This window comes from Nycticebus coucang, chromosome 14 (genome assembly GCF_027406575.1).
Source record: "Nycticebus coucang isolate mNycCou1 chromosome 14, mNycCou1.pri, whole genome shotgun sequence".
NCBI lineage: Eukaryota > Metazoa > Chordata > Mammalia > Primates > Lorisidae > Nycticebus > Nycticebus coucang.
Genome location: NC_069793.1, coordinates 69,959,942 through 69,984,673, shown reverse-complemented (window position 1 = coordinate 69,984,673; position 24,732 = coordinate 69,959,942). Strand labels below are relative to the sequence as shown.

Sequence of the window (24,732 nt, the reverse complement as noted above, 5' to 3'; positions counted from 1 at the left end):
TTCTCCTCCATCATTTTTGGCTACACTTTCCATTAGGTTAATTTGTTTCCTCAGCAACCCCCGCCAATGCCAATGAAATAATGACACGATCCCAGGCAGCGCCTGTGGCTCAGTGAGTAGGGCGTCGGCCCCATATACCGAGGGTGGTGGGTTCAAATCCAGCCCCGGCCAAACTGCAACAAAAAAATAGCCAGGCTTTGTGGCGGGCACCTGTAGTCCCAGCTGCTCGGGAGACTGAGGCAAAAGAATCACATAAGCCCAAGAGCTGGAGGTTGCTGTGAGCCGTGTGACACCATGGCACTCTACCAAGGGCAGTAAAGTGAGACTCTGTCTCTACAAAAAAAAAAAAAAAAAAAGACACGATCCCAACTTGGGCTGGGATTAGACCCTTACTATTAGGGACAGTAGAGAGAGAGTCAAAGGATTTAAGTACAAGAGGCACCAGTACCAACCTGTCAAAATGAACCCTGGGCCCTGTCCTGGGGTATGCTCCCAGAACCTCGGCCTTGGGAGGAAGGAGCCCCTCAGCGGGGTCCTGGGAGTCCCCAGATGGAGGCTCTACACTATCTCTTGGTAACTCTTTCAACGGGCTATGAGCTTATCGTAAATGGGTTCTGAACAATATTCATATCCACACTTCCGTGAGGAAACTGGAGCAGAGGGTCAAATGCCCTGGTGGAGTGATTCAGCTTGAAAGTTAACAGGAGAGACTGGAAGCCAAGGTGTCCCCAGATTTCCTTGCCACCCTAAGGCCCAGGTATCTCCATATAAACACAATTTTTCAGTTAAAGCTCTGAGGTCCCTGTTATGGGTCATTGCCAGTGACTCAGGAGGGGAATATGCTGTGCTGTCATCTGTCCTGAGCAGTGGCCATGGGATGTTCCTGGTTTTATTCTGTGCTGAGCAGGGCTTTGTGAGGGGCCTGGATGGAGACTTAAGCTTCTGGGAACTTTCTTGGAGGAGCTTCTGAGTCCTAGGGCAGCTGCCCTTGGCCAGGAGAGCAATCAAGCAGCTGAGACAAGTCGGCTGGTCGGGGCTGGATTCAGAATCAAAGTCCTTGGATGGCCAGTCTGCCGGGCCTTGAGTCCCTTCTGCAGTCCCTGCCAAACGCTTCTGTGAGTTTTAGAGCCAAGGAGGCTAATTAATGCTCTAAGATTGAACTCTGTAAGGTTGATGTTTTACTTTCTATTCTTCAGAAGTATTTTCATGGTTTCTGGAATCACACAGACTAGCTTTTAAAATCTAGAATCTGTCACTTTTCAGCTATGGGCCCTTGGGTAAGTTATTTAACCTCTCTGAGCCTCAGTTCTCTCCTCTGTAAAACAGCTTTATAATATAGTGAGGATGAAATAAATCGATACACATGGTCTGTACACCTCAGTGCCTGACACTTAGTAAACTTGCCTTTCATCAGCAAGTTTTATTTTATTTTGTTTTGTTACTCTAAAATAGATCCAATTCCCACATTTCTTCCTGTCTCCACTGCTACCACCATGTCACCATCATCTCTCTCCTGGTCTATGGCAACGACTTCCTCACAGGTCTCTCTGCTTCCACTCTGGCATTCACAGCCCTGGTGAACTCTGTGACACGTCCACTAGAGCCTGTCATGCCTCTAACTGGCCTCCCACCGCAGCTGGAGTAAAAGCCACGCCTCTGACCATGGCCGATCAGGCCAGCCTCCCTGACCTAAGTTCTCCTCTCAAACTCCTTGCTGTCTCACCATGGCCACCAGCCAGCATTTTGCCCTGCCTTGAATAAGCCAGGCCTAAGCATGCCCCAAAGTCTTTGCACTTGAAATTCCCTCTGCTGGACATGCTCACGCAGGTCCATGCAAGGTTGGCTTCTTCCTTCATTTGGGCCTCAGCTTAAACGTGAGTTCTGCCCACCCACGTCACCTCTGTTGGCACCACCGTCGCCTCCCCTGTGCTCCACTTTGCCCTCACCATCACCACCCTGTTTATACACCCAAGCATTCCCACTAGATGGCCACCTACATGAAGTCAGGGACCTTGTCTCTGGTCATGACTCTTTCCCCAGTCCTATCCCCTGGTCTGGGCGTAGGAGATACTCAAAACTATTTACTGAGTTTTAAAAACCTGAATAAATGTTAGTTTTAAAATCCCGTAAAACACAGAGGTTCAAAGTTCTTATATCAGAGGGGAAAGTGAGAAGGTGATGGGGTCCTTGGTGACTGCAGGAAGCCACAGTTCAGACTTCTGCATGAGTATGTCTTTTGTTTCCTTCCTGCGGAGAACCACCCTTCTCCAGCCCCAAGTCTGAATCTAGAAAGTCAAGCCAGGAACAGGGCAGGAAGAAAGGGTGCAAAGGGGCCCTCCAGAAAGAACAGCAAAGGCAGAGGCAATGCCCTCTGGTGGACACCAAGCTTCATAACAAGCCAGAGACTTGGGTTCCCTGTCTCCTCTCTGACTGCAACTCAATTCTTGGAAAATTTCCCCTAGTTTGCCTCTCTTGTCAGATGGGAATTCAAGTTTGGGTCCTGACTATGCAATCATTTGCTGCTTTGTATTGCAGCTGTCTGGCTTCTCCATGAGATGGGGAGCCACCAGGGTCAGGGCTGGCTTTAGTCCATCTCTGGGTGCCTCATGGCTAGGAATGGAGTGTCTCTGCCAAACACATGGCTTTAAAGTGTGTGTGAGCACCTATCCTGTGCACCGAGACCTGGGTGCCTAGGCTTCCCTAATCCTTTGAGTCACTCTCTCACCATCCCATTGCCTTTGTCCCAGAGTTTTATTATTCCTGTCATGTCTCACCCCATCCCCCAGGGAAAGGGCTTCCTACCAAATGATTTAACACCCTGCCAGGGCTAAGCAAGTTCCTTTGGCAGTTCTACCAATCAAGTAATTATATTCATCCTTTTTTTTTTTTTTTTTCTTCTTTCTTCTCTTTTCTTTTTTTCCTTTTTTGTCATTTCAACCCAAGTTACTCTGTGGAGAGTGAAAAGAGGACAGAGTTTAGAACGGGCCTCCAAGTACAAGTCCTAGGTTCTGCTGCCTACTCTCTGGGCATCCTTTTCCCCATCTGTGAAATGGGCTAATGATAAGCCCTGCCTGGCATTCCTCACAAGAAGTTTGCAAAGAGCATATGAGGTATGGGTACAAAATGTAAGATCTGTGTAAACTTGTAACGAACAGCAAGATCTGTGTAAGTGTTGTACAAACCTGATGATGTCATAGAATCATCTGGATTTGCTTGTTTTTAAAACTACAAACTACCACTGCCCCCGTTCCTCCCTCCGCACATGTGAAAGTTTAAAAATAATGTAACGTTAAAGTAAAATTCTGGGACATTGGGGGGAAATGAGATTTTGGGGGCATTTCTAGTACTTGGTGAAGGCTTGTGCCCTGAGTCTTCTTAGTAGTTTTCACAGGCCCTCTGAGCTGGAAGGAGCCTCGAGATCTCCTAGGCTGACTCATCTCTGAGCCTGCTGGGGAAGGAAGCAGGCTTCCCCCGTCATAGGCAGTGGGGCCAAGGTGGGCTGGGTGAGGTGGGGCAGAAGTCAGAGCAGGGGCAGGTCTGGGACGAGGAGCTGAAGAGGCAGGGTGGAACCTCCCCGGGAATTCCTGCCCCCTCCCACCTTTAGGCCTGTGGCTGCTGCCTGTGGCTCTTCATACTTGCCCCAAGGAGTTAAAAGAGAGGGAACAGGGAGGGAGATTCCCACGGAAGAGTAACTAGAACAAAAACTGGAAGTCTCAAGAGCTAGTTTCTGCCATGAGCTTGTTGTGCAGCCTTGGGAAAGCTACTGACCCTCTCTGGACCTCCTTATAACCATCAGTAAAATGGATCATTTATTGATTCAACAGATAGGTACTGACAGACCCTCTGAGGAGCCAGGCAGGTACAGTTCCCATCCCAGTGAAGAGTGGAAGCTGGAAAAATAAATATAAAACAAGTGTGATGAGGGTCACTCTGGAGGGAAGACCAGGTCCGATGCTGGCAGAGGAGGAGGGCAGAGGTGGTATGGAAGCTGAGGCAGGAAGGATGAGTGAGAATTACCCAGGCTGGTGGGTCTGAGGATAGGGGAGCATTTGTTTCCCGCCCCACCCCACCGCCCACCTCCCTGTTTCTGCCCCTTTGAGGGTCACCTTCTTTTGGAACATGTTAGCTAAGGGAAGTTCTATGTAAAGTCACTCCTGAGAGGTCTGTTTAGAACCCAGAATTACTCCCTCACCCCCATCCTGCCCGGTCTTGGCCTCACGATGTTGAATTTGACTGGCGGGTGGGGCAAGTCAAGGGAATTACAGTGTTTATGTCTGTGTGTGGGGAGAGTATTTAAAGCTTTTGCTAAGTATGACTTTGCCCACTGTGGGAAGTGCCCTAAAGCTATGCCTTTCCCAAGGACCCTTGGGAGTGATTCTCTGTTCCAGACTGGCCTCCCTTGCTCCAGCCTGAGTTCCCCTCCTATGAGTTCTTCGGTGTGAAGGAAACTCTGAGGGGAGGGGACAACATCTTAACAGGACAGTGAGTTCACTTCCCAGCCAGGGTGGAGAGAAGGAACCAGGGGACCTTCTGAGGGTAGAGGTGGATCTGTCTGGAGACCTGCAAATTATTTGTCTGGCCTGGGAGGGGGTTGGAGGAGAGTGTGAGGTAACAGGGAGGGGCCACGCCTGCTTACTAGTTGTGAGACAAAAATATGAGACAAACTCCCAGGCTGGGTGGCTCCCCCCCATCTTTTAATTAATTAATTAATGAAGACAGAGTCTTATTCTGTTGCCCTGGATAGAGTGCCTTGGCGTCAGGATAACTCATAGCAAACTCACACTCTAGGGCTCAAGCCATCCTACTGCCTCCTGAGTAGGTGGGACTATAGACGCCCACCACAAAGCCGGCTAGGTTTTCTATTTTTAGTAGAGGTGGGTCTCGCTCTTGTTCAGGCTGGTCTCAAACTCCTGAGCTAAGCAATTCACCTGCCTCAGACTCCCAGAATGGTAGGATTGTAGGTGTGAGCCACCACACTGGCCCCTCTTTGTCTTTTTTTTTTGTAGAGACAGAGTCTCACTTTATGGCCCTTGGTAGAGTGCCGTGGCCTCACACAGCTCACAGCAACCTCCAACTCCTGGGCTTAAGCGATTCTCTTGCCTCAGCCTCCCGAGTAGCTGTCCCCTCTTTGTCTTTAAAAACACCAGGTTCAGGCGTTTTGCTTCTACTGTTCCTCTCTGCCTGCTGTCTGGGACTGGCCCTCCTCAGGGAGGATGGATTTTCACTTGGCATGTTCTTTGCATCTTCAGCTGCTCATGCCCCATGGCTAGCATGTCCTAGGTTTAGCAAGAGGGGAGGAAAGGAGAGATGAGGCTGGAGGCTGGGACATTGGTTGCATTAGTTATTTATTGCTGTATGAGAAAGCACTCTAAAGCATGATGGCTAATAACAACCAGTTTGTTTGCTCACAATTCTGAAATTGAGGCTGGGATCAGCTGGTTGGTTCTGCTGGTTTGGTGGTGGTCACTCGTGAGCCTGAAGCTGGTGAGCAGGCCAGACTCTGAGATCTGAGGGGATATCTGGATGGTTGAGCTTTTCTTCTCTTCATGTAGTCTTAGGGCTCCTCCACATGGTCTCACCAGACTTTGTAGTGGCAGCTCAGAGCTCTCAAAATTGCAAAGCAAAAGTGGCCAGGCCTTCTTGAGACTTAGGTCTGGAACTGGCACAGAACCACTTCTGCATTGTGCTGATTAAAATCACAGGCCCAGCCCAGGTTCAAGAGCAGTGGGAACACACGCATGTGAATGCTAGAAGGCCTGCTTCATTGGGGCCTCTGCTGTAAAAGGACCTCACACCAGTTGGTACAGAAAGTGGCATGTACAAAAGGCCTGATTCCTCTTTATGGACCTCACAGTATTGCCTCTAGCATAATCTTAACAACTACTATATTGACATATTTATTACCTTAAAAATATTTTTTAGGGCATAACACATTTTAAGAACATGCTGAGGTACTGTTTGCATCCCATTAGCTAGTTAATGCCTCACTAATCCAGACATGTCATCTCCATCCTCCAATCATACTCTTGGTATCCTGAGTCCTTACCCATCTAGGAAGGATGTTGGACCACCATCGTAGCCTAAGCCAATGAGCAATGTGGAATTTCAGGCAGAGGGTGAGGCTGTTAGGAAGAGCAAGATGAATTGAAGGTTTTACCTTACTGTCTCAAATCACAACAGGTCAACCACTCCATTTGTGACTGCCAGGCCTGGGGACATGGTGGCAAACATGTCTCAGGAAAGGGGTATGAGAATATTTCTTAAGCACTGTGTCTTTAAGAGCATTGGGCCAGAAGGAAGCTGTGTGGCTGGGTAGTTTCAAAATATTCTAAGGCAGAGGGCAGAACTTCTTTTCCAATTCCTAAGCATAACTGACTTCCTGGATATAACCCTCTGGGAGCTGATGGCCTCTGAAGAAACCCTGCCTGAGAATATTTTGAACCATGGCAGGCTTGTAAATTTGACATAAAAAATTGTTTCAAAATAAAGGTAAATAATATTTCACATACATAGCACTTATACGCCAGACACTGTTCTAAGGGTTTTATGTCTGTTGATTCATTCCCCACAGTAGCCTTGCAAAGTGCCCACAGTATCTCCATTTTATAGAAGTGAGTTGGGGCTGAAAGAGAGGCCGAGTGTTTACTCCAAAACATTTAGCTGCCCAGGGCAGTGTCCGGCTTTGAGCCCAGGCAGCCTCCACTTGAGGCTTGTGCCCTGAGGACCAGTTTTGCTGTCTAAAGAAGCCCCTGCATGGGAGCCTTAATCTGATTAGAAAATATGGTGCCTTTTTCCCAGTAAAACATAGGCTCTTTGACCTTCCTTGCCTGAGCAGGAGAGTTGATGTCTCAATTCATTACTTACTTTTGGAAAAGTTATTGCTTCTAAGAATCAACTAATTAAAACATTGTTCCGGCTTGGCGCCTGTGGCTCAAGTGGCTAAGGCGCCAGCCACATATACCTGAGCTGGCAGGTTTGAATCCAGCCCGGGCCCGGCAAACAACAATGACAACTGCAACCAAAAAATAGCCGGGCGTTGTGGCAGGCGCCTGTAGTCCCAGCTACTTGGGAGGCGGAGGCAGGAGAATCACTTGAGCCCAGGAGTTGGAGGTTGCTGTGAGCTGTGATGCCACAGCACTCTACCCAGGGTGACAGCTTGAGGCTCTGTCTCAAAAAAAAAAAAAACTTGTTCCTAGGTTGTTGATATTTATATTATCAACTAGTTTCTCTTTTTCTATGGCTTCTTGTATTATGTATATAATACTTATATAATACATGTTATATATGTGTGTATATATCAAGAAACTTAAATGTACGTTTGTACTCTCAATTCAGAACATTTCAACTATGTAATGGGTATGCAAAATAAAAGAATAAATAGCGTTGGGAATAAAGAAACACAGAAGGAATTTCCCTCAAAGCTCAATAAACATGATAATCCCCGTAGACACAACTACTCATACTTAAACATATAAAAGATGATAAGTAAATAAAAGAGAAGAATAAACACAAGGATGTCACTTAACTGGATGGAAATTTGCTGCTGATGGAAGTTGAGCTATGGACTAACATTGGGTATTGTGTATTGATGTGCAGAGCACTTACAATTCCAATTAGCTCTCAGTGAACACTGGGCATTGATAGACTGTGGACATCCCCACCAGTGGCCATTTTTCATTTGTGAATATTTTCCATTAATGGAGGCTATCATTCCTATGAGAAACATCAGCTATAGATGAACATTTGCATTAGCCAACAAGGGACACTGAATATTGATGGGCAAGGCCATATTAGCCTCTGGTGACCTCTGTTGTTATAGACATTGCCCTTGGTGGACATTAGATATGAGTGGACTTTAGTACTGTGGACTTTTAAGTCTATAAATACATGAAGTAAGCAGAGGGTGGGTCTCTGCCCCATATTCCTGGCAGTCCTTGTCTAGAGAAATGTTCTATGAGTTGTATCTGCCTCTCATTGGCTCTTTCCCTCTGAAAGTCCTTTGGCCGTGGCAATTTGGGGAAACCAGGGGTCATGTGATAACCATAGAGGGAAATTCCTGCATTTGACTGGCACTGCCTAGGTGTTCACCTCTTCTTTCTGTATAGATGGGATGACCAAATCACAGCAGGGCTGGCTTCATGGGCAGCAAATGACCTTAGAATGACACTGTGCTTGGTTTAGTGCTCTGTTTTTATCACTTTGTTTGTTTGTTTGTTTTTTGTTTTTGAGACAGAGTCTCACTTTATCACCCTCAGGAGAGTGCTGTGACATCATAGCTCACAGCAACCTCCAGCTCTTGGGCTAGGGCGATTGTTTTACCTCAACCTCCCAAGTACCTGGGACTACAGGTGCCTGCCACAATGCCTGGCTATTTTTGTTGCAGTTGCCACTGCTGTTTTAGCTGGCCAGGGCTGGGTTCAAACCCGTCACCCTTGGTACATGGGGTCGGCACCCTACCCACTGAGCCACAGGCAACACCCTGTTCTTACCACTTTTAAGTTCTTAATATTTTTTGAAAAGAGGGCCCCACATTTTCACTTTGCACCAGGCCCTGTAAATTATGCAGCACAGTTCTGACCACTTGCCCTGGGAACTTGGGCTGCTCCTCTCTGGGTCTTAATCTCAGCATCTATGAAAAGGGGACAAGAGAGAAAGGACTTTGACTTTGGACTTTGGCCTTTGGCTTTTTATATTCTAGGATTTAGAATGAATGGTCTGATTGGAGATACCACGTATTTAGAGCAGCATACCTCCTCAATTAATTTAAAACAGAAAAATTAATGCAATCCCAGTGTTCTCTGGTTTCTCGGAATTCCTCTACCCTCTCTGATTCGTGGGATCTACACAGCTGGCCTGGCCCCTGAGATAGGACAGGCAAGAATAAGGGAACTGCCATCTGGCATAGGAAGATTTTCTCATCTATATAGTGACAAAAACACCTGGTGCAGTTGTGAGGAGGAAAGGACGGCACGTGCCCAAAGCATGAGTAATGGCACATGCTCAGTAAATGGCAGTGCGTCTCCATGAAATGCCAGGACGTGTTTGTGACCCTGCCTGACCATGATGGCAAACCAGGCCTCACTTGTTTCCTCCTCTCTACAAGTCAACTGGCATGGCTGAATGCCTATTCCACATTAGGCACATAAGAGCTTGCCATTGAACAAGCATGAAGCCTAATATTGAAGACTATTGTTCTGTGAGTCTATAATCCTAAACATTTAGGAAATTCTTCTGATGAATTACCAAATATGGTCAACTACATAATTCTGTGATTAAATGGAGGGAAAGGGCATTTATGGGGTGTTTATTTTGTGCCAGGCACTGTACTTGGTTCTCTATAATGCTATTTCATTTCTTTTTTATACTATCCTGTTGGGGGACATATTTGCATCCTTATTTTCCAGGCTCGAGAGGCAAAGCAACTTGGCTGAAGTCCCACAATTGGTTTGTGATGGACCCAAGACTTCAACTCTTTTCTGTGAATTCCAAAACGGAATCTTTGCACGAATTTGTGGTTTTGTGAGATTCTAACTCCCTTATTCTAGGTGCCAGGATTCCTGGAGGGCAGAGTCTGGCAGGATAAGGGCGATCTGCTGGGTAGAGGAGAAGGGCCCTGGGCCTTGCTCCAGGCGCAAGCCACGAGTGACCACGAGGTGGCGCTGCAGGCCGGAAACCTCCGTCCCCGACAGAGAGGAAGTGCGAACGCCCCAGTGGGCAGGGGCCACTACTCCGCGGGACTTTGGATCTCCATAAGGCAGCAGGACTGGGGAGTTGCAGGTACTGCCCCGCACCAGGAAGTATGAGCCCGCAGTGTGATGGCTTTGCACCCATCCTCCTTCCGAGTTTCTCCGTTGTCCTGTTCTGCAGATGAGAAAGCTGCACTCAGGGCAGAGGTGACCTGCTCCAGAGCTCACTCGTGCAGACCTTCTGCCTCCCCTTCTCAGCCTTCTGCATCCTTTGTCCCTGTGTTTAAGACCCTTGTGTTTCATGGCCTGCCCCCAAGGACTCCTTCCACAGGCAGTGCTTTGAGAAGATCCAGACCCACTGGGTGAAAGCATTGCGCTCCCTCCCCTACCCCTGCATTTGAAGCCTCTCTGTCCTAAATCAGCTAGGCTCCCCGACCCCCACCCTAGGCCCCATGCCCCAGCTCTTTCCTACACTGACTGGTGGGTGACATCCTTGGGTTCAGAACCTCTGGTTGATACTTCTCCCTGTGAAGGCCTGATTTACAAGATAGGCAAGCTCCCCACTGATGCACATGGCCTATATGTTCTGGGCTCTGGGTGCCATTGACTCTTCACCCACGACCTCCCCGGAGTGCCACCTCCCTTTGTCTTTGTCCACTGGGTGGATGAGCCTTGTCCAGGACACCTTCCTAACTTCTCCACAGGGCTCTCGGCCCCTGTACTGCTCTTACTCAGGTGTCTTCTGTGTGTTCTTTCCCCTCCCAGGAAAAATGAGTCTCCCTAGGGCAAAGACTGGGATGGACTCATCTTCCTGCCCTATGCAAGACCTGGCCTGGAGTACATATCAGAAATAGCTTGTCCTTGTTGGTGAAGATGGTGAATATTCCTTTGACCAGTTAGAGGGAAAAACTTGGTTACAGAAGAGCCACCCAGTTGAGCCAAAAGTGAGCTCCTGTCGCCGGAAGCATGCAAACAGGCATTAGGGTACCATGGCAGCTGAAATGCCAAGATGAACAAAGTACTGTTGGAGCTTAGGGGTGCGAGTGGAGAGTGGACCTCAGGGAAGCATCTGAGGAGGAACTAGGTTTACTGGGAAGTTCATGGCTATGGGCTGATCGATGGTGGGTAGAGTTGGGAAGGTTTGGAGAGTTGATGAGGATGGCAGCTAGGGTCCACCTCTGAGTAACTCCCTCCCTCCTATCACCGTACTCCCCAAATCCTGGGAGATTATTGAGCTTTTCAGGGAGAACAAACTGCCCAGGGCAGAGCCTAACCTAATTTGTCCTGTGGCTCCACAGCCTGCCCTCAGGATTGATGGTGGACACTGGTTGAATTACGGAAAGAACAATTCTTTATACAATGTTTATTAAACCAAGCACCAGTCAGCTGCTGGGTTGGATTGGTAGGGCAACACAGAGCTCTCATTGCCCGGTGGGCATCTCTGTGGGACCAGCCCTGCTGTGGGACGAGCCTCGGGCCGACTTTTGCCCAACACCCCCAACACATGACCAGGACACAACATTACAAAAGTGAACAAATGCAAACTTTTTCTTCTTTTACAAATGACATTATTTCCATCCCCTGCCGGCAGGGTTGGGGGTGGGGGTTGAAATTGACAGTCCATTAAAAATGCAACCACTTTTATCAAAGGAAGGCTAAGGAAAGAGCCCAGGGCTGGGAAGCTGAGATGCCACCCTGGGGTGGAGCATACACATGGGTAGGGAAGATCTACTCCGTCTCTGCTGCTACATCTGGGAGGGTGAGATATGCTGCTGGGCACTGCTGGCTCAGTGGGACTAAATCCAGGAGGCCCTCAGGGGCTCCAGCACTACATCAACTCTGCCGGGGAAAACAGGCACATTTCCAGTCTTGATGCAGGAAGATTTTACCCCAGAGTGAGAAACTAGCAGGGTTGGGGCTGACATATCCTAAGCCTCCAGAGGCTGTCAGAGGTGAAACGACCATCATGCAACATGGCTGGTCACTGGGCCCAGCATCCCTCTTCTGAGGTCCTTGCCTGTCCTGCTGCTGCTTCTGGGCATGACTACGAAAGGGTACAAATGACAGCAAGAGGGGAGCCTAGGAAGGGGGGACACTTATTAGAGAAGACAGGAAAGTGCAAAGGGCCTGGGCTAGAAGGCAAGAGACTGTATCCTCCCTCTGCCCTGGAGGAATCAGGTTAGCATTTTACCTTCTCTAGGCCTCAATTTCCCCATCTGGATTTGGTTTTCTTTCCAGTTGCTTCTATAATAATGGTTCTACCCAGGGTTCCAGGGGGAGAGAAAAGGATGAAGTGGGCCTCATGGCAAAGGGCAAAGAAGGTCACTATATCATAAAAGAAACCCATGCCTCTGAGTGACTGGCCTATGGGCCCAAAGGGGACACTCAGTGGGCCTGAATTCTGCCCCACAGTCGCTCCAAACCTACCTTCTTCCTGCTGTGGGTCAGGTCGGGCCAGGCATGAGGGAAGGCACTTGAGGGAAAAGTGGGGAAGAGCAGCAGGGAGGTACCAGAGTCTGGTTTGGCATCAGAGTTCCTTTGCTCATGGTTGGGGGGCCAATAAAGACAAAGGGGAAGACTTTGCTCCTAGGTGTTGGTCCCAGGTCCAAAGCCTCTCCTAGGTCCACAGCTCCTGCCTGCAGTGACGCCGCCACACAGACCTGCAGATTCCCCACTGGCACTGGCATATTAAAATATAAGTTACTTGGGACTTGAGCAAGCCCAGGCAGCAGTCTGTCATGCGGCCCTGGGCCACAACATTCGTCACAAGATATCGGGGCTCCTGGCAGCAGATTCCCGGGTATCTATACAGTGCAGAGCCACCTTGGGGCTGGAGCCAGGCTGCCGGGGGTAGATGCCCTCCCTTACCAGGCGCCGGCACTGCACATCCTGGCCCACAGTGACGCTCTGCAATGCTGGGAGATGGAGGAGCAGCATCTCAGGCACGGGTACCAAGCCAGTGCCTGAAAGGTCCAGCTCCTGCAGGGAGCCCAGGCCTGAGAACACCTCAGTTCCGGCCCACTTGAGCTTGGGGTTGCCAGATAGGTCCAGGACTTGCAGGCCCCGTAGCTCACGAAAGCTATAGGGCGCCAGCTGGGGGAGCCTTTGCAGGCTGGCCAGCGACAGGTGAGTAAGGCCTGCCAGCCCCATGAAGGCACCTGGGCCGATGGCAGCCAGGGGATTCCCATCTAGGCTCAGGTAACGCAGGGGCAAGTCTCGGAAGTCGGGCACAGTGCGGAGCTGGTTCCAGGCCAGGTTCAGGCTCTGAATGGAAGGGGAGGGCAGAGCAGCCTGAGCCAAGTGAGGCACGAGATGGTGAATAAGGTTGTGGGAGAGGTCCACATGCAGTGTCCGGCCCTGGTTGTAGGTAGTGAAGGTGGACACTGCGACCTCCCGGAGCCGGTTGTGGCTAAGGTTCACGTCACTCAGGGGTGAACTGGTGAAGCTGTTGGCTGGCAGGGCCGCCAAGCCATTGTGGCTGAGGTCGAGCGACTCCAGGTAGCGCAGGCGGGAGAAGGTGGTGGGTGAGATGCTGGTCAGCAGGTTGTGGCTGAGATCCAGGCCAGCCAGGGTGGTGTAGCCTGGCCCTGCCAACACTGACTCATTCACTGTCTCCAGCCGGTTGGAGGACAGGTCCAGGTGGGCTGTGTCCAGAGGGATAGACACTGGCACAATGTGGGGGCCGAGGCCGCTGCAATCCACCCGAGTCAGGCTGAAGCTGTCGAAGAGGCCGAAGGTCTCCACCTCACACTGGCACCCGGGGAAGCATGGCCGGGTTGTCTGTGCTCCACTCACGAACAGCAATAGCAGCAGGGACCACGGCATGGTGAGGGCTAGAAAGATGGCCACAGGTGAGGTGCGAATGTACCAGGTGGTTCTAACCCCACCCCTCAAGACAGCCAGTGTGTCTGTCTACACACAGCTGGGGAAGCTGCCAGTCCCCGTCCTCCTGTAGTGCTTCCTGGAATCCTGTTCCTCACAATTCCTAGACCCTGGGGCTCTCAGGCCTCAGTTTCCTCATCCGTATGGTAAAAAGGGTTAGATGGGTAGAATTTACACTGGATGCAGCAGAATACTTTCCCAAATAAAACCAGCAGATGAAGGCAGGCCTGCTCTCCAGGGAGTGAGGGGACCTAGAGCCTTCCATGTCTGCTCACCATCCTGCCATAGGGTATTAAGGAACCCAGTTGGAAACCCACTGGACTGGATGGTTTCTCGAGCTGGCCCAGCCCCAGGCCCCAGCAAGGAGGGGCTCGTGTTGTAGGGGTTGGGGTTGGGGTTAGGGTTGGTGTAGGGTTAGGACATGCTGAGCATGTCCTATGGGGTGGGTGCTGTGCCAGCTGCCTCATGGCACGGTTTCATTTAACCCTCACAACTGTCCTATAAAGCAGGAATTTTTTTCTCCATTGCCCTAAAGGAACTGAGCCTTAGGTTAAGAAATTTTTTCACAGTAACACAGCTAAGTGGAGTGGCACTGGGTGGGGAACAGACAGGTAGTGTGGCCCACTGCTGCATTCTGGGCCACACTCCAGCCTTCTAGTCCAGGGCTTTCACCTGGCAATGGGACCTGCAGGGACTATCCCACCTCCTTCTCACCACCCTCTCCCAGGCTTTGTCCTCCAGATTTCAAATGGGGACCTTGTGTCTAGATGCTCAAATGGGCTCTGGAGACACCTAAGTCCCTTTTCCCCTTGCCCTGCCCCCTACCCCTAGCTGGTATAGCTTATTATACCTCTTTGGCCTGTTCTTTAACCTTGGGCAGCCAGCTGGGCTGATTCCCCCATTACATAGATGAAGAAACAGAGGCTCAGAGAGGAAAAGGGCCTTATCCCAAACTAGCAAAAAGCAGGCCAGGATTAGAAACCAGGTCCACTCAATTCCAATTCCTCTGTTCACATCTGGCCCCTCCAGCAGGCCTGGTAGGGTGCTGCTGGAGGGGCAGGGTGCAGGAGGAGCTTTTCTCACTGTCACAAGCAGGGACACAAGTCACTTCCTCTTCCTGAATCTCAGTTTCCCTCTCTGTATAATTACAATGGTAGCTACCAAAGATGCCAGGTACCATGTCTATGTTGTCACATCTAAAGGTCACAGCCAACCGCAACTCTGTTGGACTCAAAACCTGTGTCCAGGGCGGCGCCTGTGGCTCAAAGGAGTAGGGCACCGGCCCCATATGCCAGAGGTGGTGGGTTCAAACCCAGCCCCAGCAGGCCAGGATTAGAAACCAGGTCCAAAAACCCAGCCAAAAACTGCCAAAAAAAAAAAAAAAAAACCTGTGTCCACATCTGCTGTATGTAGTACTTCCTTTGACAGTGATGCTCAGTGGTACCAGCATGAAGATGAAAGGGCTGAGCAGTGGGGCTTCAGAATGGACAACGTAGAGTGTGTGGTTACCCTTCCCCTGCATGTCAGCCCCACAGCCTGGGAGGTGGGAGAGGGCAGTAAGCTTCTGTCCAGCAGGGCTCTCCATCTGGTAGGCGAGCTCTGTGCCCCTCCCTTCCTCCCACTGGCATTCAGGGCGGTGAGCTGGGAAAAGGGAGGGGGTGGGCTAGGGAGCTGCCACTTTCTGGAAAGGGGTGGGGTGGGGGGTAGGGAGCAGCAGGATAGCATTACCAGCCCTACATGAAATTTTAAAGAACTAGCCACTTGATCTGTACTCCGGCTCTGCCACAAGACAGGGAGAAGTGGGGCTCTTTTCTCCTTCTCTCCCCATGTGGGCCCCTCCTCTTCCACCCCTTTCTTTTGTAGAGGCCAATTTGAGGATTAAACCCGGCCCAGGTGCATCCTGGGCTTGGTCCCAGCTGAGGCAGGACAGAGTGTTCCAATGTCTGGAACCAAAAGGAAACTATTAAGTTGCTTCAGCCCCCTTTGTTCCCCTGGGTGAGTTCCTCACCACAGGGTTCATTACCACCAAAGGCCCCACCTCCCCTGCTAAGCAGATCTGGATCTGCTTTTACCCACCCTTCCTGGGGTTTAAACAAACACCACAAAGGCACCGAAATTACCCTTTGGTTCCCAGAGGTGATTTATACAAAGGGTCTGTGAAATGCCAACGCCTCTCACAAGCTCTGCTTATGTAACTGGCAGTCCAAGTCCAGCCCAAATGCTGTTCCGCCAGAGGGAACCTCTCACTGCCCCTCTCTAGGCCTCAGCCTTCTCCCTTGCACCACAGGGTGGCAATTTCTGCCTGGCCCTCCTCACTTAATTGGTTAGCCATCACTGAAATGCACTGCCAACTGTGCTGTGCACACATACAGGGTGGCTTTCCCTGGGCAGCCCCCAGATCTGGAGTGGAGGCAGTGGTGGTAGCAACTTGTGTCCAGGGGGCGAGTGTAAGTGGGGACCTACCTGGATAACTGCACGTAATGCCTCCCCCAGGGCACTGGACCAGCATCCCTGCTCAGTCTTACAGGTGGACACCTCTTCTGGGGCCCTTGCTCAGTGCCAGACCTGCGTGTAGGGCGTGGCCTTCACAGTGGGAAGTGCTGGCAGTGACAGAGCCAGGCCTCGCTGCTGTGCTAGTGCTGGACACACTTTCTCTCGTTCAGTCCCTGAGGCCAGGAGCCTCATACCCATTTCAGAGTAGAGGAACTGAGGATCAGAGAAGGGTCACTTGGTAAACTGTGCAGCTCTGGGAAGATATGGGTGAGTTAAAATGGAGAAGACAACTCTATCCTCAAGGAGTCACTGTGAGGATTAAAGGCCGCATGTATGAGATGCCTCATACAGCGCCAGGACACTGACAAGACGCACAGTCAATGGGTAGGTGGTTCTCCCAGATAGGGAATGCAAGGGCCACTCACCACCTCCTTTACCACACTCCACACAGCAGCACTGGCAGGGAGGTGGCAGGACATGGTGACAAGTCCTGGGGGCAGTCAGGAGCTCTAGGTCATAGTCTCTCCTTGCTCTGCCGTGAACTGTTCCCATCTCTGGACAAGTCCCTTCCTCTCTTTGAGCCTCACTTTCTCCAACTTCACAATTAAGGAAGTTTAGTTTAGATAATGCAACTCCAGATTTTCAGGATTTTAAAATTTAGCAAAAACACTTACTAAACCTCTACTAAGTATATGCAAAGCACTAGGCTAGGGCACATGAGGGCATGCTGGGGGTGAGAAGATGGATACCAGGGCCCCTGTCCTCTGGGGCTTACGGACCAACAATGGGAACAAAAGACCAGCTCACCACAAGAACATCAGCCCTGCACTCAGGAGAGTGGGACTCTAGTCCCAGGTCTGCCACCATCTGTGTGGCCTTTGCAGTTTTATTTTTTTGAGCCTCTGGGACCTATGCTCTACTCTTGGGAAAAAGGGAAAGGAAGACCGATGGCCACTAAAGAAGGCTGAGGGAGAAGAGGGATCTCTGAGCCAAGATTCATCACTTTTTTCCAAACCATGACCTGCAGACAGAAGAGATCCACTGACCTACCAGGTTACAGAACACAAGGACAGGAAGACCAGGGCTTAGAAACTACGTCCACCTGTGGTTTGGGGTGCCATGAGTTATGTACCTTTGGGCCCAAGGACCAAAGAATAAATGGTGTGGCCCTAATAGGCTCCAGATAGGTCTCCCCACATGACACCCCAGACCCTGCTATGAGATACCTCTCTAAACAGCTTTGGCCACATCACTCCCCTCATCAAAAACCTCTCAGGTTCTGCTTATACCTACAGAAATGGCATTTTCCTGGGCATGGAGGCCCTCAGTCCACCATCTGAGTTTGAACTTTCTGTGGTAGTCAGAGTGGAAACACCCTTTACTTTGATGACCTCTCAGCCTCTGCTCATGCTTCTCTAAACTTGGAGGGTTCCAGAGCTAAAGAGCTGGCAGGCCCCTTGGAGAACATGGTGACTGGGGCCCACAGAGGGGCAGTGAGGGCAAGGAATGGCAGACCAGGGCCTAGGACCTGGGACCTGAGGCCTCACACTGCTGCCAGCACCGCATGCACACACCCAGCCCACCCTGGCCCCACTAGAAGAACAAAGCCTGGTCTGTCCACTCAGGTTCCTGGGCCACCCCTCCTCCTGGCCTGTTGTACCACAGACTATCGGCGCACCTCCTTCAGATGCATACCGAGTAATTCTCTGCAGTGATTTACCTGCCTATGTCCCGACTGGTGTGCACAGGTTGGGACAGTGCCCTGCCTTCTCACCCTGCACGCTTTCCTCTGCCTGTGATCAGAGCCAGGCCTGGCCAGCGCCTGCATAGAGGAGAACCAGATAAAGGGAGAGTCCAGTGCCTCAGGGTCAACACTGGCCTCAGACCTGGGTGTGAATCCTGCTCTGTACCAATTAGCCTTGGACAAGTCTCAACCTCATTGCATCTCATTGTCCTCAGCAGGAATAAGAACTCAGCGTTGTCAAAAGGATTAAATGACAGAATGCGAAGCACTCCGTTGGCTATCTGCAACATGTTAAGGGCTCCGTGTATGGTAGACAATGATGGTAATGATTTATTAAGCTTCCTGAAAGCAATGACCATGTGATTCTTCATGTCCCTTCCCACCCAATATCCTGGTGCTGTGGCAGGCACCCAGCAGATCTGAGACTGCTATGCTAACACTCTCTCATCACTGCTGGGGTTCGGAGCCTTCTGGCCTCAGCTGCCTGCTGCCCCCGTGGTGCTGTACCACAACATCTCAGGCCCATAGACTTTTTCAGCTCCTACCTGCCCTAACTTCAACAGGAAGCCCCTGGCATAGAGCCCCGGCACCTACCTGAGACAGACCTTTGCCTTGACCAGCTGCACCCCAGCGCTGAGCTGTTTCCCACCCTGCTCCCTCAGTCATGAGCTCACTCAGGCTGACGCCAACAAAATCCCCAGGTGGAAGTTTCATAAATGTCCTGCCCTCCAACCACTTAGTCAGCTCTGGAAACGCAAGGCAGAAAGAATTTCAAGGCCAGACTCCCCGAGCCTTGAGGGCCGGCTCTCCCAGTAGAGAGATGTGTGGCTAATGCCGCACATCTGTACAAACACATCAGCTCACCATGTACCTCTCCACCAGTATCTCATTTCTGCCTCACCACATCCTTCACTGCAGGGATTACTGTCCTTATTTTGCAAACAAGGAAACGGCTATTATTCAGTGGGGTAGCAGAGGACCCAGGACTCAACCCCAGATGTCTGAGCTCTAAATCTACTCTGCTTCAACTTACAAATAGGTATGTATAGTGACAGCTTTGACCAGGTTATGCCAGACTGTAGTTATGAGTTTACCTGCCCGTCCTTCTGTGAGTGGGGATGAAGTTAGATTCATTTTTATGCTCTTGGTTAGCTGAGCACTGGGCCTGGCGCAGAGCAGGGGCTATGAAGATACAGCAAACATTTGGAATACAGCCACCCCCCCACCAAAGGATACTTCTCAACCCTTCCCATGTTTCCCCAACTATTCTTTAATCTATTCAGTCATCCTGCAAGATCAGCAGGTTAGATGGCATCAAATCTACATTACAGCTGTGTAAAGAAGCCCAGAGAAGTTCACTGATCTGTCCAGTCATACAGCCAGTGAGGACAAGGACTGGACTCAGGTATTCTGACACCCAGAGCCGGTCTTCTCCATGACACGATCCCTGGTGTAGGTGGGAGGATGCAAACTTCACCAGGGGAGGATGATCTATAGGGAGACCCCAATACTGTTTGCTCCTTCCAAGATAACTTATTCCTGAAGATTTTCAAGTTCCCATAAATTTGAGGTAGCATGGATGGATACATGGAGAGGAGGTATGGGACAGAGGAAAGGGTTTTGTAGCCGGCCAGAATGGTCTCCAATCCTATAGGGCCTCAACCACTGTGAGGCTTAAGTGTGCCCTCACCCCCAAGTCCAAGTCTCCATCTGTTCCATGGCAATAATCCTAGCTTGTTCCTAGTGGATCACTGTGATGATTACATGAGGAAAGTGAAGACTCAGCCCTGGACCTGGCACATGCTGGCTCACTGAATGTTGGTTTCTCCTCCCTAATGGATGAGGGAAGAAAAGGTACAGTGACACCAGCAGATCCCAAGGCAAGGCAGGGGCAGAAGATGGAGAAGAACCTACAATTCATCCCCAGAGGCCTTAGATTCCTTCACAAGGCACCATCCCAGGTCTCAATCGATTCCCAGGTGCTGACCAGGACCACCTCCTAGGGAATTGGGAAGGAGATCACCAAAGCTTACAGAGGCCAAAGTAGGCTGAGGCAGTTGTGTTGTCTATAACAGAATGAGGGCTTGGTGTCAAATTAGCAGCTCTCCTTGGACAGGTGTGGTTACTGGCTTCCCTCCTCCTCATCCCCAAGCTGAGCAGTCACCTCACCCAGCCAATGGGTTTAGGAGGCCTGCTTTGACACCCTCACTCTGGCCCCTGCCTCTAGCTGCTAGCCATGCAGTCTTCCCAAGAGAAGACTGGGATGCTCCCTCTTTAAAACTCATTCCACAAAGACAGCTTTCCAGTCTAGAGGCCGATCACTCTCCTAGAGCAACCTGTCTTTGCATGGGCAGTTCCCTCTAAAGATGACAAAAATGCCCTTCTTTTCTTTGTCTACCATGCAAACTCACTCATTTGATTCAAAAGCCACTTCCTCTGTGAGGTTTTCCCAGTGTAACCTGCCCCTCTTTCAGCAAAGGGTTTCCCTCCCTCTGGGTTCCCATGGTCCCTGAGCTGCCCCTGTCACAGTACCAACCAACTTTGCGGACTGTGGCCATCTGCAAATCTGTGCCTAGCTCCTTGCCTGTACAAGACCTGGCCATGTGAAGGGTGATAGATGAGATGACTGAAATGTTTCCTTCTGTTTCAGCGACAGCATAACAATTGGCCAACCTTATAGGACCCTTAGGGCTTTGCCAGGTAATGAAATGAGATTTAGGGCCAGAGTAGATGCTGTCTCTGCCTTCTAGTGTCAGTACAATCCAACAAACATCTACACAATGTAATACACACTACAAACCCCTTCTCATTTATTAGCACATGTAATTAATTGTCCTTTTCACAACAGAACAGTAGAGCAGGAACTGATATCCTCATTTCAAGGATGAGTAGACCGAGAATCTGAGAGGTAAAGTTACTTGCCCCATGCCCCAGAGGTAGGAAGCAATGGAGTGGGAGTATAATCTAGGTCCTTCTACTCTAAGAGGCTGAACACTCAGCCCCCAGATTGACCTCCCAGGCTTTAGCCCCACCAGTAAGCAGAGAAGGGTTTCTTAGAATTTACCCACCCCACCCTCCTGTGCCTGTTTAAAACTTTCAGCAGCTCTTAACTGAGTACAAGTTCAAATCCCAGCTCCTAGGCCTGGCATTCAAAACCTTGATGATATGGCCCCTGGCTTCCCTCTCAAGCCTCAAGTTCAATTCCATTCCCCACCCTCAAGACTTTGTACCTGACAATTCACGATGCTGAATACCTGTGCTGTTTTCATGACAGATCTTACACATGCTGCTCCCTCTGTGGGAGACTCTTCCGGTTCCCCTGTGTACTCACTGATCTCAAAACCCCGAATAAAAGTAACGTTCTCTGTCAGGCCCCTCTCTTAGAATTTGCTTGGCCAGGGCCAGGGGGCTTGTGGTGGGGCCCTAGCCCATCTCAGGAATTATCCTCAGTGCCCAGACCAGGCTTGTCCTGAGAAAGGATGAATGGAACTTTCAAGCATGTCTCTTGCTTAGAATCAGAAGTTATGATTAGGAAGAAAATTAACCTAGGCTCTACTCACCCACAATCTGTCATTTAGAAGATAAGGGGGAAAAACGTCGATCTGTTCCCTTCTCTACACTTTTGACTCACTCATCAGCTTTTGTCTTTCAGCCTGGTGTTGGAGAAAGGTAGGTGGGAGCCCTGTGGACTCCCCAGCCTTCCCTTACTGAAGCAAATTAGTGTCTAGGACTTGGTCAAGTCAGGATGGATTTTGTTAAACATCAAAGTGACCCAGCCAGAAGAGGAAGGAACTAGATGGGCTGTCAATAGTGACCAGTCTAGAAGGGAAACTGAGGCTGGAGAGAAATAAAGTGCCCATGGCTGCCTCCTTTCCAGATTAGTGGCTCCTGTGCCCCTCCCTGGTGTCTGCAGCATCTGGCAAAGTTCTAGTTTAAAGATTGGTGTGATACTCAGGAGGCTTAGGTGGGAGAATCGCTGGAGGCCAGAAGTTCAATTTTTCAGTGAACAATAATTGTGCCATTGCATTCCAGCCTAGACTGGCAGAGCAAAGCTTTAAAACAAAAATGGGAAGGGAGGTGAAGAGGAAGTATTTAGGCTTATCTTTACATCTTGCCACCCAGGCTCAAAACCCCAGTAGGCTCCAGCCGCTCAGAACGCTCCCTCTTGAGTCCTCCCTCCCGTGTCAGTCCCCAGCTCTGCAAGTCTAGACTTATCCAAAAGCTAGGAAGGAAGGATGGAAGAAGCTCCTGAGTCACCTCCTCGCCAGGCCAAGTGTGGGCGGGCGCCGCTCTCCGCCCTGCTCTCGCAGTGCTGTCTGTCCCTACCGCACGTTCCTTGAAGCAAGGGCATTCTCACCCCATCCGTGACAGGGTGATCCCCACTTAACAATCCTGAGCAACTTGCCAGGGCCAGGCAGTGGGCGGGTGGCCACCCCATTTGAACCTAGTGTGTGCGAGGTCCCACTCCCTGCAGTCCAGTTGGGCGTCCTTCGAGTTGGCGTCGCTGGCAGGCCCAGATCTGGACTAGCCGTTGCTTTCTCACCTACCAGATCTGAGGGCTGGTCTCCCTACCCCAGGGGCTGGATGCAAATGGAGTCAGAAGCTGGAGCTGATCTCTCAGCCAAGCAGACACTTCTCTCTGGGTCACACACTCTCCTTCCAAGAAGCGCTGGGAGAGCAAAGCCACCGCCCTCCCCACTTCTGTCCCCTCCTCTCCAGCCCCGGACCAGACCTCAGGACCAGCCACTTCCCTCCCCCTCCTACTCGGGGTCGGCGGAGGTGTCCCCACGCTCCGCCCAGCCCTGGCCACGGCCAGTCCCCAGACCCACAATCCTATCGCATCGCATCCTCTAGCGGCCCAAGGACCTCGGGAGGTACAAGAGAAGGGAGGGCTGCCCGCGCCTCCCGCCTGGCTGCAGTGGGGAGGTAGGGGCTGTTGCCGGAGGAACCCGGAGAAAAGTTTGGAGCCAAGTGGGCGGCCCGGGTGGACAGAAGGGGAGCGAGGAGTTGGGGCGGCGTCTCGGCGCGCACATACTCCACAGACATCCAATCCAGACACGTCGACAGGCACAGACCACGTACGCGGACACACAACGATGCGCCCATCGACACCCACAGCCAAACATGGACACAGGCTCAAAACAACCACGCAAAGACACGGACACACAAAAGCACAGGTAGATGTACGTCCCCAAACCAAAAGCCGCAAAGACCCACAAACGTGAGATGCACGTGTCCGCACAAAGACCCCAGAGGCGCTGCCCTACGGTCCCCAGGCACAGCCTTTGTCTCCGGAAATCCCTCTCCCCGGGGTCCAGGTCCCCCGCTCCTGCCGAGCTCCCGGCGTCCGGCGTCTGCTGCCGTCGCCCTGTTTCCAGGAAAAGTTGAGGGGCCTCGGCGGGACCCAGCCCCGCCCCTGCGCCCGGCGCCCCCGCCCGCCCGCCGGCCGGGGCGGCAAGGTTGGGGTCGGAGGCTCGGGACCTTCGCCCGCAGTGCGGGCTCCCTCCGCCCTGGGACCCGCACCCACCTGGAAGCCTGCGCCGCTGCCGCCTCGGCACGCTCACCCAGGCGGCCCGGCCGCGGGCCCTGTGGCCAGCGCTTTTCTCAGCACCGCGCGACCCGCCCCCAGATCCCCGCCCGCCGCTGGGCTCCCCCACTGCCCGGAGCCCGCTGGCTGCTCAGGCCGGCCGCCCGGCGACTCAGGGAGTGTCGACAAAGTGCCGGCCTTTCCCGACGCGCGCGCCCCGCCCCCCGCCCGCCGGCCGAGCCCGCGCGGAGCCCGGGTTCCACCCTAGGGAGCGTCTCGAAAGTGCGCAGCTCCCGCTCACTCCAGTCGGCCTTTCTCACAGCCTCCTTTCCCCTCCCCCTGCTCGCTGAGCAGCCGCGGCTGATGCCCGCACGGTCGGGAACATCTGGAGGGAGTGTGTGTGTGTGTGTGTGTGTGTGTGTGTGTGTATTAGTTGTTGGTAAGAAAGAAAGAAATTGGGTGGGTGAAGGTTTCCTCTTCCTCTCTCCCCACCTCCCTACAATTTTTTAAAAGAGTCAAAGAGGTTTCAAAACGTTAGAGAGAGACCAAGAATCTGAAAAAGAAAAAGGCTGAAAGATGAACCCACAGAGAGGCGACAGGCGGGCTTGGGCAACACAAGTTGGCAAGGGAGAAAGTCAACAGACTTTCTGGAGCACACCCCCATCTGCTGGGTAGAGTTGTAAGAAGGGAAACTGCTGTTTAGGCAGCGGTTTAAGTCCCTCAGCAGGCCATCTCCTCTCATCCCTCTTTATACTAAAAAAGACAAGTATCCAAAACACTTTTTAAATAAGGGTTGTGGGAAGAAATGACCTGGTGTATGTGTTCCCTAGGAGGGGAGGGTGTGTCTGTGGCTCCCAGACTACACACCTAGACAATGCCTACCTTGAGATGAGGGCAGCTCTCAGGCACCTGAGAGACCAGCCAGGGGAAGGGGTGGAGGGAAGCTTTGGTCTCCTGGGACCTTCCAAGAACTTCATACCCACTTTGGAGAGGGTCTAAATTGGAGATTGGACAGTATTCCTCTTGCAGTGGCTGGGACTTGTTACACCCAGTCTTTTTGCTCTTTCTTTCTATATTACTTTTTATTTTTATTTCTATTTTTTATATTACATTATTTTAATTAAACAAATAAGTTGCTGGGCCGTGCCTATGGCTCAGTGAGTAGGGCGCTGGCCCCATATACCAAGGGTGGTAGGTTCAAACCTGGCCTGGCCAAACTGCAACAAAGAAATAGCAGGGCATTGTGGCCTATGCCTGTAGTCCCAGCTACTCGGGAGGCTGAGGCAAGAGAATTGCCTAAGCCCAGGAGTTGGAGGTTGCTGTAAGCTGTGACACCACATCACTCTACTGAGGGTGATAAAGTGAGACTCTGTCTCTACACAAACACACAAAATAAATAA

At 51.3% G+C, this 24,732-nt stretch overlaps 1 protein-coding gene across 6 annotated transcripts; it reads right to left on the bottom strand.

Annotated features, from left to right (window-relative positions):
- Positions 1-1,132: 1,132 nt before the first annotated feature.
- On the bottom strand, positions 1,133-23,485 carry TSKU (tsukushi, small leucine rich proteoglycan). Of its 6 annotated transcripts, none has more exons than XR_008374204.1 (3): positions 18,900-23,011; positions 12,114-13,519; positions 1,133-2,948 (listed from the first exon to the last, which is right to left on the bottom strand). XR_008374204.1 is itself a non-coding variant. In XM_053561326.1 (2 exons), exon 2 carries the CDS (start codon positions 13,509-13,511, stop codon positions 12,450-12,452), a length of 1,062 nt encoding a protein of 353 aa, XP_053417301.1. In that variant the 5' UTR covers positions 13,512-13,519; positions 23,333-23,485; the 3' UTR covers positions 11,208-12,449. The 6 variants fall into 6 exon arrangements, 4 of the variants coding, with proteins under 4 accessions (XP_053417301.1, XP_053417303.1, XP_053417300.1 ...); XR_008374205.1 differs by lacking the exon at positions 1,133-2,948 and adding an exon at positions 5,329-9,861; XM_053561326.1 differs by lacking the exons at positions 1,133-2,948; positions 18,900-23,011 and adding an exon at positions 23,333-23,485 and having other exon boundaries at positions 11,208-13,519.
- Positions 23,486-24,732: the final 1,247 nt, after the last annotated feature.